Genomic DNA, 15962 nt, shown 5'->3' on the forward strand with positions numbered 1-15962 from the left:
ATAAGGCACTCAGCGTGAGTGGAGCTCACAGAACTGCATGTTGCTCTGGGTGAGTGAGGGAGGGAGGTGTGAGTGGGTGTGAAGGCCAGGACATTCCTGTGCACCGACGAAGGCCTCATCAACGCTGTACACTTAGGCTGCACTCAGTTCATTTTAACAAGATTCATTCTTCACTAAGGAATTAACCTTAGCGGACTGTAACTTTTTTATTCTGTAAACTTTTTAAATGTCGTTTTAACGTTTCGATTCTTTTGCTAATAATACTTAGCCTAAAACACAAGCGTATTATGCAGCTGTACACCAATATTCTCTTTCTTCTATAAACTATTTTCCCTTTTTTGCTTTTTAAATATTTTTGTTCAAAACTAAGATCCACACACATTAGTGTAAGCCTGCACAGGGTCAGGATGCCCGGCCTCCCTGTCTTCCTCGTCCACACGCGGCAGCAGTGCAAAGTCTTCAGAAGCAGTAACACACATGGTCACAACGCCTTTGAGAATCCCTCCCAAGGGACCTGCCTGAGGCTGCTTCACACTTAACTTTTTAACAGAAGGCGAAGGAGCACACTAAATGGTAACAATCAAAAGAGTATAGGCTGCGCGCAGTGAGTGGCTCACTCCTGTAATCCCAGCACTTTGGGAGGCCAAGGCAGGAGGACTGCTTGAGCCCAAGAGTTCCAGACCAGCCCAGGCAACAACAGTGAGACCCATCTCTACATAACATACAACAATTGGCCAGGCGTGGTGGTGTGCGCCTGTAGTCCCCGCTACTCGGGAGACTGAGGCATGAGAATTGCTTGAACCCGGTAGGTGGAGGTTGCAGTGAGCCGAGATGGCGCCACTGCACTCCAGCCTGGATGACAGAGTGAGACTCTGGCCACTGCACCTCCCCGCCAAAAATGTAGAGTATAGTAAATAGATAAACCAGGGCCATAGTCATTAATATCATTACCAACTATTAGGTGCTGCAGATAACATACGTGTTAGACTGTTATAAGGCTGGCAGTGCAACAGGAGGGATGTGCTGTCCTGTGGTTACAATGGCTGTGATGTCACTAGGGGATAGGAGTTTTTAAGATCGTTATAATCTTATGGGAGCACCACTGTATATGTCATCCATTGTTGACTGAAGCATCATTGAGGCTCATGACTGTAGACACACACCCACACACACACTTCTTTTATTTTTATTTTTTCAAGACAGGGTCTTGCTCTGTCATCCAGGCTGGAGTGCAGTGGTGTGATCACAGCTCACTGCAGCCTTGACCTCCTGGACTCAAGTGATCCTCCCACCTCAGCCTCCCGAGCAGCTGGGACTATATATGCATGTATCACCATGGCTGGCTAGTTTTTTATATTTTTTTTGTAGAGACCAGGTCTCACTTTGTTGCCCAGGTTAGTCTCAAACTCCTGGGATCAAGCAATCCTCCTGTCTTGGCCTCCCAAAGTGCTGGAATATAAATGTGAGACACTGCTTCCACCCCCCACACACACTTTATAACACACACACACACACACACACACACACACACACACACTAGTTTGGATACTAATGTAAATCTCAGTATATACATATACTTTATACTCTACATAAAAAGTTTGTAAAGTACATATGTATATGTGTATATATTAACGTGTGTGTATATAAGTATGTGTATATATGTATATGCTAATGTGTGTATGTATATAAGTATGTGTATATATAAATGTATGTGTGTATATATTAACATGTGTATGTGTATATATAAATATGTGTATATGTTAACGTGTGTGTGTATATGTGTATATATGTATATTAATGTGTATGTGTATAAGTATGTGTATATATAAATATATGTGTATATATTAACGTGTATGTATATAAGTATGTGTATATATTAATGTGTGTATGCGTATATATAAATATATGTGTATATATTAACGTGTATGCATGTGTATATATGTGTATATATTAACGTGTATATGTGTATATGTGTATATATACATGCATGTGTATATATTAACGTGTGTATGTATATAAGTATGTGTATATATCAATATGTGTGTGTATATATAAATGTATGTGTGTGTATATATTACTGTGTATGCATGTGAGTATATACAGACACACACATCCTTTAGTATCCAAATTAGAATTTTATCTGATGGATAAAATTTATTTTATTTTATTCTCTTATTTTATTCACAGCACTCTTATTTACTCTTATTCACAACATTGCTGAAGGTAAAACCCAACAGCTATTATTTGTTGCCTGACTTAGCTATAGATCAAAAATACCTGTTTTGCAATAAGAAAAGAAAAAGTGAAAACAACTGGATGGGAAAGCAATAGAAACAATTCACATTACTGTTTCCTTTTGAAGATGTAGTCGTGGATGTAGTCCTCTTTAAGGATAAGAAATTTAAAACTACAGAAATGCTAACTGATAAACGTGTTAAATTCAGATGTACTGACTTCTGTTTCATGGAACCCACATGTGTATTTCTTCTGCTGTCCCACATTTAATTGATAACAACATCACTACAAGTATAAAAAAAGGAAGCAGAGTGAGGTTTAAGGATGAGCACTTGGGAGGGATTTCCGAGGTCGTGATGGCCGCAGTGTGAGCCAGCCAATGCCTGGTGCTACCCTTGAGCATGAAGCAGGCCGACTTGAATGCACGTTGTTAATTGCCAGGCCATGCAATATCGTTCCTAAGATCTCTTAAATTGGACATCCTTGGTTTGAGTTCCCAGTCTTCTTATTTACTTGCTGGTTCCTACTAAGCAAATTAACATCTTTCAGTGAACCCTAGTTTCTATATCTGTAAAATACTGAATAAGTTTGCCAAGATGAAAACAGGAGACAAACTGGGAAATTACTGGGTGTCCAATTTTATGTCGAGAGATGGAATTGTATTTATCTTTTTCGTCTTTGGTCTGGAATGCAAACGCATTGCACAGGAGCAGAATGACTGGATTTGTTTCTGCAACAAAAAAGGGCAAACAGAACACTAACAGCTTTGCTTGCAGGTTTTCCTAGCAGCTCACCCTCCAGGCACAGTTATCCACAATGCAGCAAACTTTTCCGTTTGTTTCAATACTAGAAGAATGTAGAGATTCTTTGGGGTATTTTTCTTTCCTGCCCTGTCAAAATTCCACACACTGACGACACGTGTTGTTTCTTTTGAAGAACGGGGCAAATGATGTGAAACGCCATCGATGGTTCCATTCTGTGGACTGGGAAGCTGTTCCGCAGAGAAAACTGAAGGTACAACACATATCAGTGGGTGACTCAGTACGCCCGAGCTCTCCCGTTAACAGGGACCGCCTTCGAATCCTGGGACTTCTTTATTGATGGCTGACATGTAATTAATTTATATAATACAACTATTTGTCTAAAACCTTTCATAAGCCAAGTTTCCCACTCTGTGAGTGTCTTAGTGCTAACCAGCTACCTAGCTCCCGCGAAGGCAGGAGCCACCACACCCAGTCATATACCACATGTTCTTCGTCCATTCATCTCTGGATGGACACTTATCCCAGATTTTAAAGCAGATTTTAGGAGACCTGGCCTGATTCCTGACTAGCTCTGTGACTGCTGAACCCCACTCCTTCCTGTTTAGTGGAAAGCGGTCAACAGGATTACAGAGATAAGTGAGTGTCTAGCACCATGGTCATCGTTCAGTGATGGTAGTATATTACATGGAGAATATTCTTTGGAACATTTCTGGCCAAACTGCCTATTTTTAAACATCTGGCTTTTTGGCTGGGTGCTGTGGCTCACGCCTCTAATTCCAGCACTTTGAGAGGCCAACTCAGGCAGATCACTTGAACCCAGGAGTTTGAGACTACCCTGAGCAATATGGTGAAATCCCATCTATACAAAAAATACAAAAATTAGCCGACCATGGTAGCGTACGCTTATAGTACCAGCTACTTGGGAGGCCGAGGCACAAGAATTGCTTGATACCAGGAGGCAGAGGTTGCAGTGAGCCAAGATTACGCCACTGCACTCCAGCCTGGGTGACAGAGCCAGACCCTGTCTCAAAAAAAAAAAAAAAAAAAAAAAAAAAAAACTGGCATTTTTTTCAATATATAATACTTATCCGTTTTATAAATGAGGAGACTGTGCCTCCGAGAAGTTAAGCAGTGTGTGGAACGTTACACAGCTGCTAAGCAGTATAACTATCACATGTACATATTTATGGGGGTACATGTTATATTTTGACACATGCATAGAATGTATAATGATCAACCGAGGGTAATCAGGGTATCCATCAGCTCAAACATTTATCATTTTTATGGGTTGGGAGTATTGCAAACCTTCTAGCTATTCTGAAATATATAATATATTGTTAACTCTGGCCGCCCAACTATGCTATCAAACACTGGGACTTACTCCTTTTATCTAACATGTTTATACAATATTTCTTCATCTCGTCTTCATCCCCCACCCACACACCCTTCCCACCCTCTGGTAACCATCATTCTACTCTCAACCTTCATGAGATCAATTTTTTTAGCTTCCACGTATGAGTGGGAACATGCTGTGTTTCTCATTCTGCATCTAGCTTAGTTTATTATTTATTATTTATTTTTTGAGACAGCATCTTGCTCTGTCGCCCAGGCTGGAGTGCAGTGGCACGATCTTGCTCACTGCAGCCTCCACCTCCTGGCTTCAAGTAATTCTCATGCCTCAGCCTCCTGAGTAGCTGGGATTACAGATGCCCGGCTAATTTTTATATTTTTACTAGAAACAGGGTTTCATCATGTTGGCCAGGCTGGTCTCAATCTCCTAACCTCAAGTGATCCACCAGCCTTGGTCTCCCAAAGTGTTGGGATTACAGGCGTGAGCCGCCGCACCTGGCCTGGCTTAGTTTACTTAACATGATGATCTCCCATTCCGTTCGTGTTGCTGTAAATGACAGGATTTCATTCCCTTTTATGGCTGAATTGTTTTTCATTGTGTGTATGGACCACATTTTCTTTATCCGTTCATCTGTTGGTGGACACTGAGGTTGATTCCATATCTTGGCTTTCGTGCACACTCTGCACTGCATATGTTACTGATCGGAGTGTTCAATGGTAGTGTTTTCACCTTTGCACTTCAGAGTCAAAAGAATGGAGAATGCTTAGAAATGCTTAGTCCCAGTCCTCAGCTCAGATCAGAGTTTCTGGGGCTGGAGCCTGGGATGATACGCTTCTTCTTCTTTTTTTTTTTTGAGATGGAGTCTCACTTTGTCACTCAGGCTCAGGCTGTAGTGCAGTGGAGTGATCTCGACTCACTGCAGCCTCCACCTCTTGGACTCAAGCGATTCTCCTGCCTCAGCCTCCCAAGTAGCTGGGATTACAGGTGTGCACCACCACATCCAGCTAATTTTTTTTTTTTTTTTTTTGTATTTTTGGAAGAGATGGGGTTTCACTATGCTGGCCAGGCTGGTTTTGAACTCATGACCTCAAATGATCCACTCTCCTCGGCCTCCCAAAGTGCTGGGATTACAGGCGTGAGCCACTGTGCCCAGCCAGCTTCCTCATTTTAAAAAAACTGCCTTGTATTCCATCACATGACTGTACCATAGCTTACTTAATATGTCTATATTTTGAGACAGGATCTCACTCTGTCATTCAGGCTGGAATGCAGTGGTGCAGTCATGGCTCACTTGGAGTATCGACCTCCTGGGCTCAAGCAGTCCTCCCACCTCAGCCTACTGAGTAGCTGAGACTATAGGCACATAGCACCACACCTGGCTGTTTTTTGTGTTTTTTGTAGAGATGGGACTCCCTGTGTTCCTCAGGCAGGTCTCAAACTTCTGAGACTTAAGCAACCCTCCTGCCTCAGCTTCTTAAAGTGTTGGGATTACAGGCGTGAGCTCCCACACCCAGCCTCATTCACAATATTTTAATTCAGAGATTGCCGTGTTCATAAATGAAGGGAAGACAGCTTTAGTGTTTTGCAAATCATTTTCATTTATGTGCAGCATCCTAGCGTCCTGTTCCTTTCTAACCATGCCTTTGTGCTTCGACCACGTCTCACAGCCTCCCATCGTGCCCAAGATAGCTGGCGACGGCGACACTTCCAACTTCGAAACTTACCCCGAGAATGACTGGGACACAGCCACGCCTGTGCCGCAGAAGGATTTAGAAATCTTCAAGAATTTCTGAGGACAGGAGCTCACATCTGGAAGGTATATCTTTATATTTAGTAATTACCAAAAAATGAGACTGACTCGACCCCACATCCAGGTGAGGCTGCGTTTACTGAATGGGGCTTAACCTCACGCGCACAGAGGTCAGCGGTGAAGCAGAGCAAAGGAGAATGATTCCAAGGGTCAGTGACATAAACACAGCCATGCCTGTGACTCCAGGTCAGCATGTGGTCGGAGGCATCAGCATCACAGTCCAGAATCCATCTTCTGCCTCAGAACCTGCACGTCTAAATAAGACCCCTGGGTGGTTTGTGCGTCCCTGAACATTTGAGAAGCCCAGCTCTTCTGGTCCCTGTTCCAGAAACCGTGAGTGACAGGCGAGCTTCCTTACAATAATTAACAAGTATTTTCAAAAGTCTCTTAGGTCCCCTTTGGTTAAAAAATAATAAGAAGAAACATACCCTCATAGGAAATTTGCTAAGCTTTGAAGATGACTGGAAAAGGATTTTGAGTCTATTACTTCTTTGAGCCTTTGAAAGTGTGTTATTATTTTTTAAATAATAATAGTATTTTTTAGAATCCCTCATGAAATTTGCTAAGCTTTAATTTAAGATGACTGGAAAAGGGTTTTGACTGTTATTTCCTTGAGTCTTTGAAAGTCTGTTATTAGTTTTTAAATATGGATTAAAAAGAGCTTTCAGTTATTCCTCAATTCTAAATTGCTCGGTTATATGACTTCAATTAGATCTTTCTTCCTGTAACATACGAGCAAGAAAAATAGTAGTGAAGCAAAATATTGTCAGTGATGTGTCTACTCATTGACATAGCTTGTTTTTCCCATGTTGATTTCCATTCCCATAATTTTCCTGTAGTCTTCCCAGTTATGTGAAGTGGAAAGCCAGTTGGCTAACCAACACCATTTGAAACAGACACCAAATGTCACAGTTGCTGATTGGGGAGAGGAACCAACCTGCTGAAAGACGGGGTGAATGAGAGCCCTCCATCCTGGGTGGGTGTTTCCATGGATGTATCAAGAGGAAAACTAGATAAAAATTAAAATAATAGAGAACAAAATGATAGAGGAATAGGTGGCTATGACCTCGAGAAAATAACCTGTCTCCGTGGCATGGCTTCACCTCTCAGTATGTGATGAACGCTTTTACAGTGGTGACTGGTTTGTATTAACATGAGAGTGTGTAACTTTATCAACTTCATAAATGCTTGTGAAATCCAGTTGTGGGTTTTAAAAATCACAAGATGTTCCTGAATGTGTTTGTTTCTCTGGTCTACTCTGGGGCTTACATTTTCGCTAACTTGCCCATAACATCTTACAAATTATGTCTCTCCAGGAAATCTTTAAAATGATGTAAAGACTTGGTTTGCTTTAGTATGAAGGACCCATTGATAAGCCACAAAAATAGAACCTTTCTCTAACAGAGAGCCCTCAGTTGTAAAATTTACTTCAGGAACCAAAAAGCTTCCATTGGATAGATTTTTGTCTTATAATCAGTGAACAGTTTCCTTACATCCTGTCCCCAGCTGCCCCTACTGTCCCTGAAAAGGATTCCACACATAGGAATAACCTTTCTCAGTCTGGTATGCATTATTGAGAAAGTATGTGTAAGTATTATTTTTGCTAAGTGGAATCATTTTTAATGTAGTTTGGCTAGTGGTGGTCAGGGCTCTGTTTAATGAATTTTTTTTTTTTTTTTTTCTTTGTGAGACGGAATCTTGCTCTGTTGCCCAGGCTGGAGTGCAGTGGCACGAGCTCAGCTCACTGCAACCTCTGCCTCCTGGATTCAAGTGATTCTCCTGCCTCAGCCTCCCGAGTAACTGGGATTACAGGTGCCTGCTACCACACCAGGCTAATTTTTTTTATTTTTAATAGAGATGGGTTTAGCCATGTTGGCCAGGCTGGTCTTGAACTTCTGAGCTCAGGCAGTCCGCCCGCCTTGGCCTCCCAAAGTGCTGGGATTGCAGGCATGAATGTGCCCAACCCAGAAGCAATATTTTAATCCGTCTCAGTAATTTTATCAAGTAATTTGCATGCCAGACACATCCCTGGCGTTTTCAGCAGCGAGCGATTAGGTTCAGGAATTTTATGCAGGAAGATAGTTCTTCATGAAGCCAAATCTTCTCCTGTAAATAGGACACCAGTTCCGATGAATCACTGCACTTGAGGGCAGCTTAGAAACTGTGCTTTAGCCGCTCATCTTTGTTTGAATCACCCCACATGCCTTTCTAAATGTGGAGGAGGAATTTAGGAGAACTGACTCACTATGTCTTTTATTTTACTTTGTAATACAATATTTTCTGTCTTGCTGTGAGGTTCTCTGAGGAAGCATGTTGAATTGGGGATTCCATTTTTCTTGTGCAGGTCATCATGTATCGGTGGATACATTTATCTATTTATGGATAAGCGTATGATACAACATTCTTTAGGCTGGGTGGGGTGGCTCCTACCTGTAATCCCGGCACTTTGGGAGGCCAAGGTAGGAGGCTCACTTGAGGTCAGGAGTTTGAGATCAAGCCTGGGCAACATAGTGAGACTCCATGTCTACAAAAAATAAAAAAGTTAGCCAGGTGTGGTGGTACATACCTGTTGTCCCAGCTACTCTAGAGGCTGAGGTGGGAGTCCGCTTGGGCCTGGAAAGTTGAGGCTGCAGTGAGCTGTGATTGTGTCCCTGTACTTTGGCCTGGATGGCAGAGTTAGACCGTATCTCAAAAATGAAAACAGGGCTGGGCAAGGTGGCTCACGCCTGTAATCCCAGCACTGTGGGAGGCCGAGGTGCATGGATCATCTGGAGGTCAGGCATTCGAGACCAGCCTGGCAAACATGGTGAAACTCCGTCTCTATCAAAAATGCAAAAATTAGTCAGACATGGTGGCAGGTGCCTGTAATCCCAGCTACTCGGGAGGCCGAGGCCGGAGAATCTCTTGAACCCGGGAGGCAGAGGTTGCAGTGAATGGAGATTGCGCCACTGTGCACCAGCCTGGGCAACAAAAGCAAAACTCCGTCTCAAACAAACCAACCAAAAAAAACCCCTTACCTTTGAAACATTCTTCATTTCCTTTTTATTGGCCTCTCCTTTTAGAATTCAGGCTTATGGATCCTTGCAAAAAGAATTACAAAGGGAAGTTTTCTTTGTTATCACTTAGGAAAAGGAAACCTTTGTGTTATCATTGAGATGATCATGATTACGAAATTCATCCAGTTACTGAGAAACTCACAAAATCTTTCATCCTATTTCATGCTAGAAACAGGAAGATTGGAATCAGCCTGGAACAAAGAACTGCACCTAAGCAGACCAGAAGTAAAATGTCTTCTTCACGGCATAAGGACATTTCCACTTTTCTGTGTACCTGTGTGTATAGAAATAGATCAGAGCACAGTTGAAATTAATGGAACTGGCATTATTTAAGCAACTGGAATTCCACACTGTAGGAAGGTTTTGAAAATTGTTTGGTTGTAGATTTTATCTTATCCTTTAGTGTTGTGTGCCTACTGTGATGTCTCGGTTTTTCTCATAGACTTAAGTTTATAAGTTTGAACTGGACTTGTTCGATTATAACCACAAATTGTTGTGTGTGTGTGTGTATGCCTGTGTGTATATATAGAAGTCATTATGGTAGATGCACAGAAATTGTGCAGTGATGTAAATGTTCATACTTCACAGAGCCTATAATTTTTATTTTTCAATTTGTTTTTTCAAAAATCTCTTCTCGGGGACAACATCTGAAGGGTATGTTGCATGCATTAAAAAAAATCATCTCACATGTATTTTATAGTTTGGGGGAAGAAAATATCATGGGGAGATCTCCCTTCAGTATCTTTAGTGCTTCCTACCTGGTAACTTGAGATTTTAAAAGAAGAAACAAAGAGAAGAAGATATGGGAGCGACTTTATTCCAGGAATCTACAATGACATTGAAGTTGTTGGAGGAATGTACTGTATTTAAAACAACCTTCTGTGACACATTCAACAATTTCATCTGAGCTGGGTGCAGTGGCTTGTTCCTGTAGTCCCAGCACTTTGGGAGGCTGAGGTGGGTGGATTGCTTGAGCCCAGGAGTTGGAGACCAGTCTGGGAAACATGGTGAGACCTCATGTCTACAAAATACAAAAAAATTAGCCGGGCATGGTGGCACGTGAATGTAGTCTCAGCTACTCAGGAGGCTGAGATGAGAGGATCACTTGAATCCAGGGGGGTCCAGGCTGCAGTGATCCGAGATCACACCACTGCACTCCAGCCTCGGTGACAGAGTGAGACCCTGTCCAGGAAAAAAAAAAGAAGAAAAAAAAAGGCAATGGCTTTGTGCTTTCGAAGGTGGAATGAAGAGAACGTCCACCTTAAGGCTTTAAAAGACAGTGAAGCTGGGTACAGTGACGCACTCCTGTAAACCTGGGACTTTGGGAAGCTGAGGCAGGAAGATCGCTTGAGCCTAGGAGTTCGAGACCGGCCTGGGCAGCATAGCGAGTCCTCATCTCTATAAAAAGAAAAAAAAAATGTTAAAACACAGTGAAATTGCAGAAACAGAACACAGCTGCCCTTTTTCATCAATGACCTTTTCTTCATGTGGAGGTCAACTCAGTAGGTGAGAATAATTAGTAGGTTCAGTAGAATAAACTCTTTACAATTAATCAGTCAGTGGAAAATGATGTTCAGATGGTGAAATGTGGAAATGTTTTAGACAACTGTATTTTCAGCCTGTGCGTCTCACTCACCATCTTGTTGGGATTAACAGTTGAGGGCCATCATTGTCTCAACATTTAGCATGCAGTTTCCCATCAGTTTTACCGTGAATGTGAAAAGGTGAAACTGGTGCTGACCTCGGCAGCAGGTATACTAAAATTGGAATGACACAGAGGAGATTAGCATGGCTCCCTTTGCAAGGAAGATCCGTATATTCATGCAGCATTCCAAATTCTTTTTTTTAAAAAGGTTACACTGTGCACTGAGATGTGGAGCTAGAAGGAAAAGCATTAGGTCTCATGTTTGCTGACTATACAAATAAATCAGTAATATTATTGAACATTCTACTTTAAAAATTATTAATAAAACCGTAAATGAAACCCTTGAGCACATTTTAAAAAGTACATAGACCCATGAGTCCATATGCCTATTTTTAGGTTGTCTGTTTTATTATCCAGGATTTCATACTCAGATGAAAATTAGTATCAGGAAAGCCTGAAATGCCTTAATTGTGAACTGATATGCAGGAAAATGAAATATGCAAGCACATTGATGACCTCGTTCTTTACGGACATTGTTAGCAGCCTCTAGCCATGCAGAACAAATGAGAAATTAGAAGCAATTCCAAGAACGTGTGATGGTGTGAAAGCCACTTTTGACCGGCGCGCACATTTCAGCGTTTGAAGTGACACGGGCTGCCTGGTAACTGCCCATGGCGGGGTCATAGTTTAAATGGCCCAATGTCAGGCAGAGGTTAATTTAATCAACATGAGCTATAAACATGGAACAATCACTATGTATAATTTTAAAATAGTTTACCTGGCCAGGCATGGTGGCTCACGCCTGGAATCCCAGCACTTTGGGAGGCTGAGGTGGGCGGATCACCTGAGGTCAGGAGTTCGAGACCAGCCTGGCCAACATGGCGAAACCCCTGTCTCTACTAAAATACAGAAATTAGGTGTGGGGGTGCCTGTAATCTTGGCTACTTGGGAGGCTGAAGCAGGAGAATGGCTTGAACCCGGGAGGCGACGCTGCAGTGAACCGAGATTGTGCCACTGCCCTCTAGCCTGGGCGACAGAGCGAGACTCCATCTCAAAAAAAAGAAAAAAAATAGTTGACCTGGGTGGTCATTCCAAAATTTTCTCATAGATGATCATGTGAAACAATCACCGTGCAAAATGTGGAGGAAAATTCATTACAATAATCACAAAATTTGTATCAGAAAAACATTACAAATTTACTTCATGTAATTTTATGAGTTGGCAGTATTTTCTTAAATTGGAATACTATAAGAGAATATCTTTAGGAAATGGATATGTTACAACAAGAAGTATATTGGGGCAAGTCTTGTTTTTCTGAAGGGAAATGCCACCAGCCTGCTTTCATAGGCATTGATAAAGCCAGGAAGGAAATAAAATCACAACCGAATAGTATACACTGTATCTACTGAATTCTTCTAATTCCTTTGCAACAGAAGTCTAAATGCTGCTTAGCCTAAACGTATCTATAGCCAGTGATGGGCAAATTCTATTTGCTGTCAGCATGATAGAATAAGAAGCAGAAATCCCCCAGCAGTGGGGTAAGATTGCGCGCTTCGTCCCCTCACAATGCTGTTCAGCCCCACTCCCCTCTCCATGCCCATCAAACAACTGCACAGTCACTTGTTAGTGAATTTCTCATTCAGCGTTTTGTTTCTTTCTGTCCACACTTAAAGACCAAATCATTTGTTTGCTTTGAAGAAAAAGCAAACACAAGAACAAAAACACCAAATCATTTGAAATCACTGCTCATTAAAAAAAATCACTGGTGGAACCAAACAGTTGAGTGGTTTGTGATGTGTTCGCCATTTCTGTGTTTGACCTACGTGGCCTCTAGTTCTTTGGACCATTGTAACTGTGAAACTATGGCTTAATACTGTTAAAGACCCCAAGGCTCAACTCTGTAGCCAGGGTGCACCTCAGGCTGCACAAATACCACACCAGAATGTCATAGTCATTCATGGCTCCACCTACTGAGTGAACAGAGTGCAAGACAGCACTGGCTTGGGTTTTACTTTTGTAGCCAGTTAACTTTGCATCAGGTCTGCACAGTCCTTGCAGCCTTTGATTTCTCCAGTTGTAGAGATTTGAAATGGGGTGCCCGGGTTCCTCTCATTTTTCCTTCAATCTACCTAGCATGCATTTTACACACATTGGATGAGTCGTATGCACTGTTTTTTTCTCTTGCTGACGGAGGCAAGAAGGCCTTCTAATTAGTCTAACTTAAAGGGATGGGATTCACTTAACAAAAGCAAGAAGAAAAGCACATGAACAGGTGTCTTAATGCATTTCGATAGTTTCTTGGTGGAGGGGGTGTGTGTCTTGGTGAAGGTGGGCGGTCTATATTTTCACCAAGCCTTTTCATAATCAAGTTTGCTTTGCAAACCTTATGGCCTTGCACCCCGCAGAAGAGTCCTTCCTAATAACAGGGGAATGCCCTGTCAGGTTCTCTGTAAATTACTGTGTGTTGGGAAGTTCTGTTGAGGCTTAGTTTGATCTTCCGTGGTGGACACGTCTGTTTTGTATGGAAAAGGCATTACAATTGTGTTTTAGCGGATGGGATTTGAAGCCGTTCCACAGTCCTTATCCTGTGAGATGGCTGTTGAGCTCTGCTCAGCTGTTGTAGCTGAATTCTTGTTTTGCGCTGAACATTGGGCAGCCTCACTATGTTGCCACCATGCTTCTGGGGCCCCCGTGACTGCCGCCGGATGCCGCGCACACAGGCAGAGTGCCTTTGCAGGTTTGTGCACCCCTTGGCGAGCCAGAACTGGGAACCCCGCGGGGTGACCCCACCTTCTCATGGGGGGTCGGGGAGGGGAGTGCCTATTTTTAATCCTGTCTGTTGCACAATGGAAATCACTGTGATTTGCACATATGCCCTAGGAAAATTTTACTGCTGTCTAATTTATGTAATAATACTGTTGATTCCAGGTTTGTTTAATAAAACTTTTTATCTTTTCAGAAGTCTGAGTCTCGTCTGCTTCTGTCTCCAAACAAGCTGTGGCTTTTCTCCTCTGGTCTAATCCAAGGATGGGCAATTATCTGTAGGGGCCACATGGCAGATATTTTCCGCATTGCAGGACACACAGTCTCTGTTGCACAGAGTGCAAAAAAGCTGCTATAATTAGGTACGGAGGTGCGTGCCTGTAATTCCAGTGCTTTGGGAGGCCAAGGCAGGAGGATCGCTTGAGCCCAGGAGTTTGAGACCAGCCTGGGCAACGTAGCAAGACCCCATCTCTACAAAAATTAGAAAATTTGTCAGGAGTGGTAGCATGAGCCTGAGATTGCTCAGGAGGCTGAGGTGGGAGGGTCACTTGAGCCCAGGGGTTTGAGCCTGCTTTGAGCTATAATTATACCAATGCCCTCCAGCCTGGGTGACAGAACAAGAACCTGACTCTTAAAAAAACAAGAAAAAGCCCCATAGACAATATGTAAACAAGCGGGCATGGCTGTGCTCCAACAGTTTTATTGACAAAAATAATCAGAGGGCCGGATTTAGCCCGAAGGCCAGCGTTTGCTCATTCCTGTTGTAGCGTGCGATGTTGACTTTGCAGACTGGCTTTACAGGCTGTTAAAAATATGCTGCCCTCATCATCGTGAATGAATAAAATATTTTATTGCTTCCTCTTATTACTCACATATTTGACACCCAGGTTTCTGAGTGACATTCGTAGCTTGCTAAAAACAGCCTGCCTTTGTACACTGTAAAATCAATTGATTTGTAATTTTTGACACTCACATAGCACTTGCTATTAGCAGAGGCTGAACTGTGACACCTAGTTAAGGGTCAAACACAAGCCTGTTTACTTATGACCAAGCTGTCCCTGTTCCCATCTTGGAACTCCCTGGGGAAGGGAGTCTTCCCATGGGCTGGTATGGCTGTTCAGGGTCTGGTTCTGCATCTTCTGGGAGGGAGCACTCGGGAGTTTCTGTAGCACAGGCTCTTGGTGAGTGCCAGTCTAATTTGGAAAGAATATGTGTTTGTGTGTTTGTTGGAAGGCTGGGGGAGGAGTCTTGAAGCCCCCTTGGCACAACAAACATGCTTTTTACTTTGAGGTAAGATTGCTAGAGATTGTCCAGGGTTGTGTCAATTATGTGTCATAGATATGTATGAATATTTAGCCACACCCTGTCGGAGCTCTCTGACTTTCCTAGAAGTCAGGCTCATCTTGTAGACTTGTTGAAAGGACCAGATAACCTTCTTCCGAGGGTGTGAAGGAAAATCATAGTTAGGTGGACCCCTGTCATCTTAACAAGAGGCTGTCTCGGGTATCGCTTGCAGACAGGAATTGCGGGAGTGTTTTGTTTTGTTTTGCGACAGAGTCTCCCTCTGTTGCCCAGGCTGGAGTACCCTGGTGCAATCGCAGCTCACTGCAGCCTCGAACTCCTTCTCTCAAGCGATCCTCCCACCTCAGCCTCCTCAGTAGCTGGGACTACAGGTGTGCACCACCACACCCAATTAATTTATTTTGTATTTTTATTTTGTAGAGATGAGGTCTCCATATGTTGCCCAGGCTGATCTCAAACTCCTGGCCTCAAGCGATCCTCCCACCTTGGCCCCGCAAAGCACTGGGACAGTGGGTGTGAGGAACTACAGTTTGGGGAGCACCCGTTTTATGTGGGCAGTGAGATGCATTGTTACATGTGTGTGCAACAAAGTTATCCTTCAATTCTTAAAATACTGCAACGCATGGGACACCGGCCCACTCTAACCACTGCTAAAAGACAAAGCTGTTGACACAAGAACTCAGCAGAAAACAAACTCACAGAGCTAAGGTTTCCATTGCATCTGCTGCTGCTCACACTAAGGTGCTAAACAACACTTCAATAATAAATATGTGTTACATAAGCATAACATAGAATAAATATATGAATATAATATGTACATATACAAATGTATGTATACATATTATAAAATTAATGTAATATATTAAATGCATTAATATAATTTGTTATATTGTATTTATGCAATATATGTATATTTAATATATACAATATATGAATGTTACATTAACATACAAAATATACATATGTTAAAGTACTGTATATTAAAGTGCTGCATATGAATCTATGCATGTAATATATACACTTTATTATACATAAT

At 42.4% G+C, this 15962-nt stretch overlaps 1 protein-coding gene and 1 non-coding gene across 5 annotated transcripts in view; both read left to right on the plus strand.

Moving 5' to 3' along the window:
- PRKX (protein kinase X-linked) overlaps positions 1–13822 on the plus strand; it is a 118249-nt gene extending 104427 nt beyond the window's left edge. Inside the window, exons 7-11 of one of the 4 annotated variants that reach the window (XR_004055926.1) lie at positions 3172–3249; positions 6018–6166; positions 6269–6493; positions 7000–7136; positions 9386–13822. Coding sequence is in view for 1 of the 4 variants with exons in the window: in XM_030926411.1 (XP_030782271.1) it covers positions 3172–3249; positions 6018–6143 (204 nt within the window). In the remaining 3 variants the exon portion in view is untranslated. The remainder of the gene's footprint in view (positions 1–3171; positions 3250–6017; positions 6167–6268; positions 6494–6999; positions 7137–9385) is intronic. The other 3 variants (XR_004055928.1, XR_004055927.1, XM_030926411.1) reach the window with 3 other exon arrangements.
- Positions 10951–11057, plus strand: LOC115895824. Its single transcript, XR_004055929.1, has one exon. It is a non-coding gene; the product is annotated as a U6 spliceosomal RNA (small nuclear RNA).
- Positions 13823–15962: the final 2140 nt, after the last annotated feature.

The sequence above is a fragment of the Rhinopithecus roxellana genome, unplaced genomic scaffold, assembly GCF_007565055.1.
Source record: "Rhinopithecus roxellana isolate Shanxi Qingling unplaced genomic scaffold, ASM756505v1 contig2858, whole genome shotgun sequence".
Taxonomy (NCBI): domain Eukaryota; kingdom Metazoa; phylum Chordata; class Mammalia; order Primates; family Cercopithecidae; genus Rhinopithecus; species Rhinopithecus roxellana.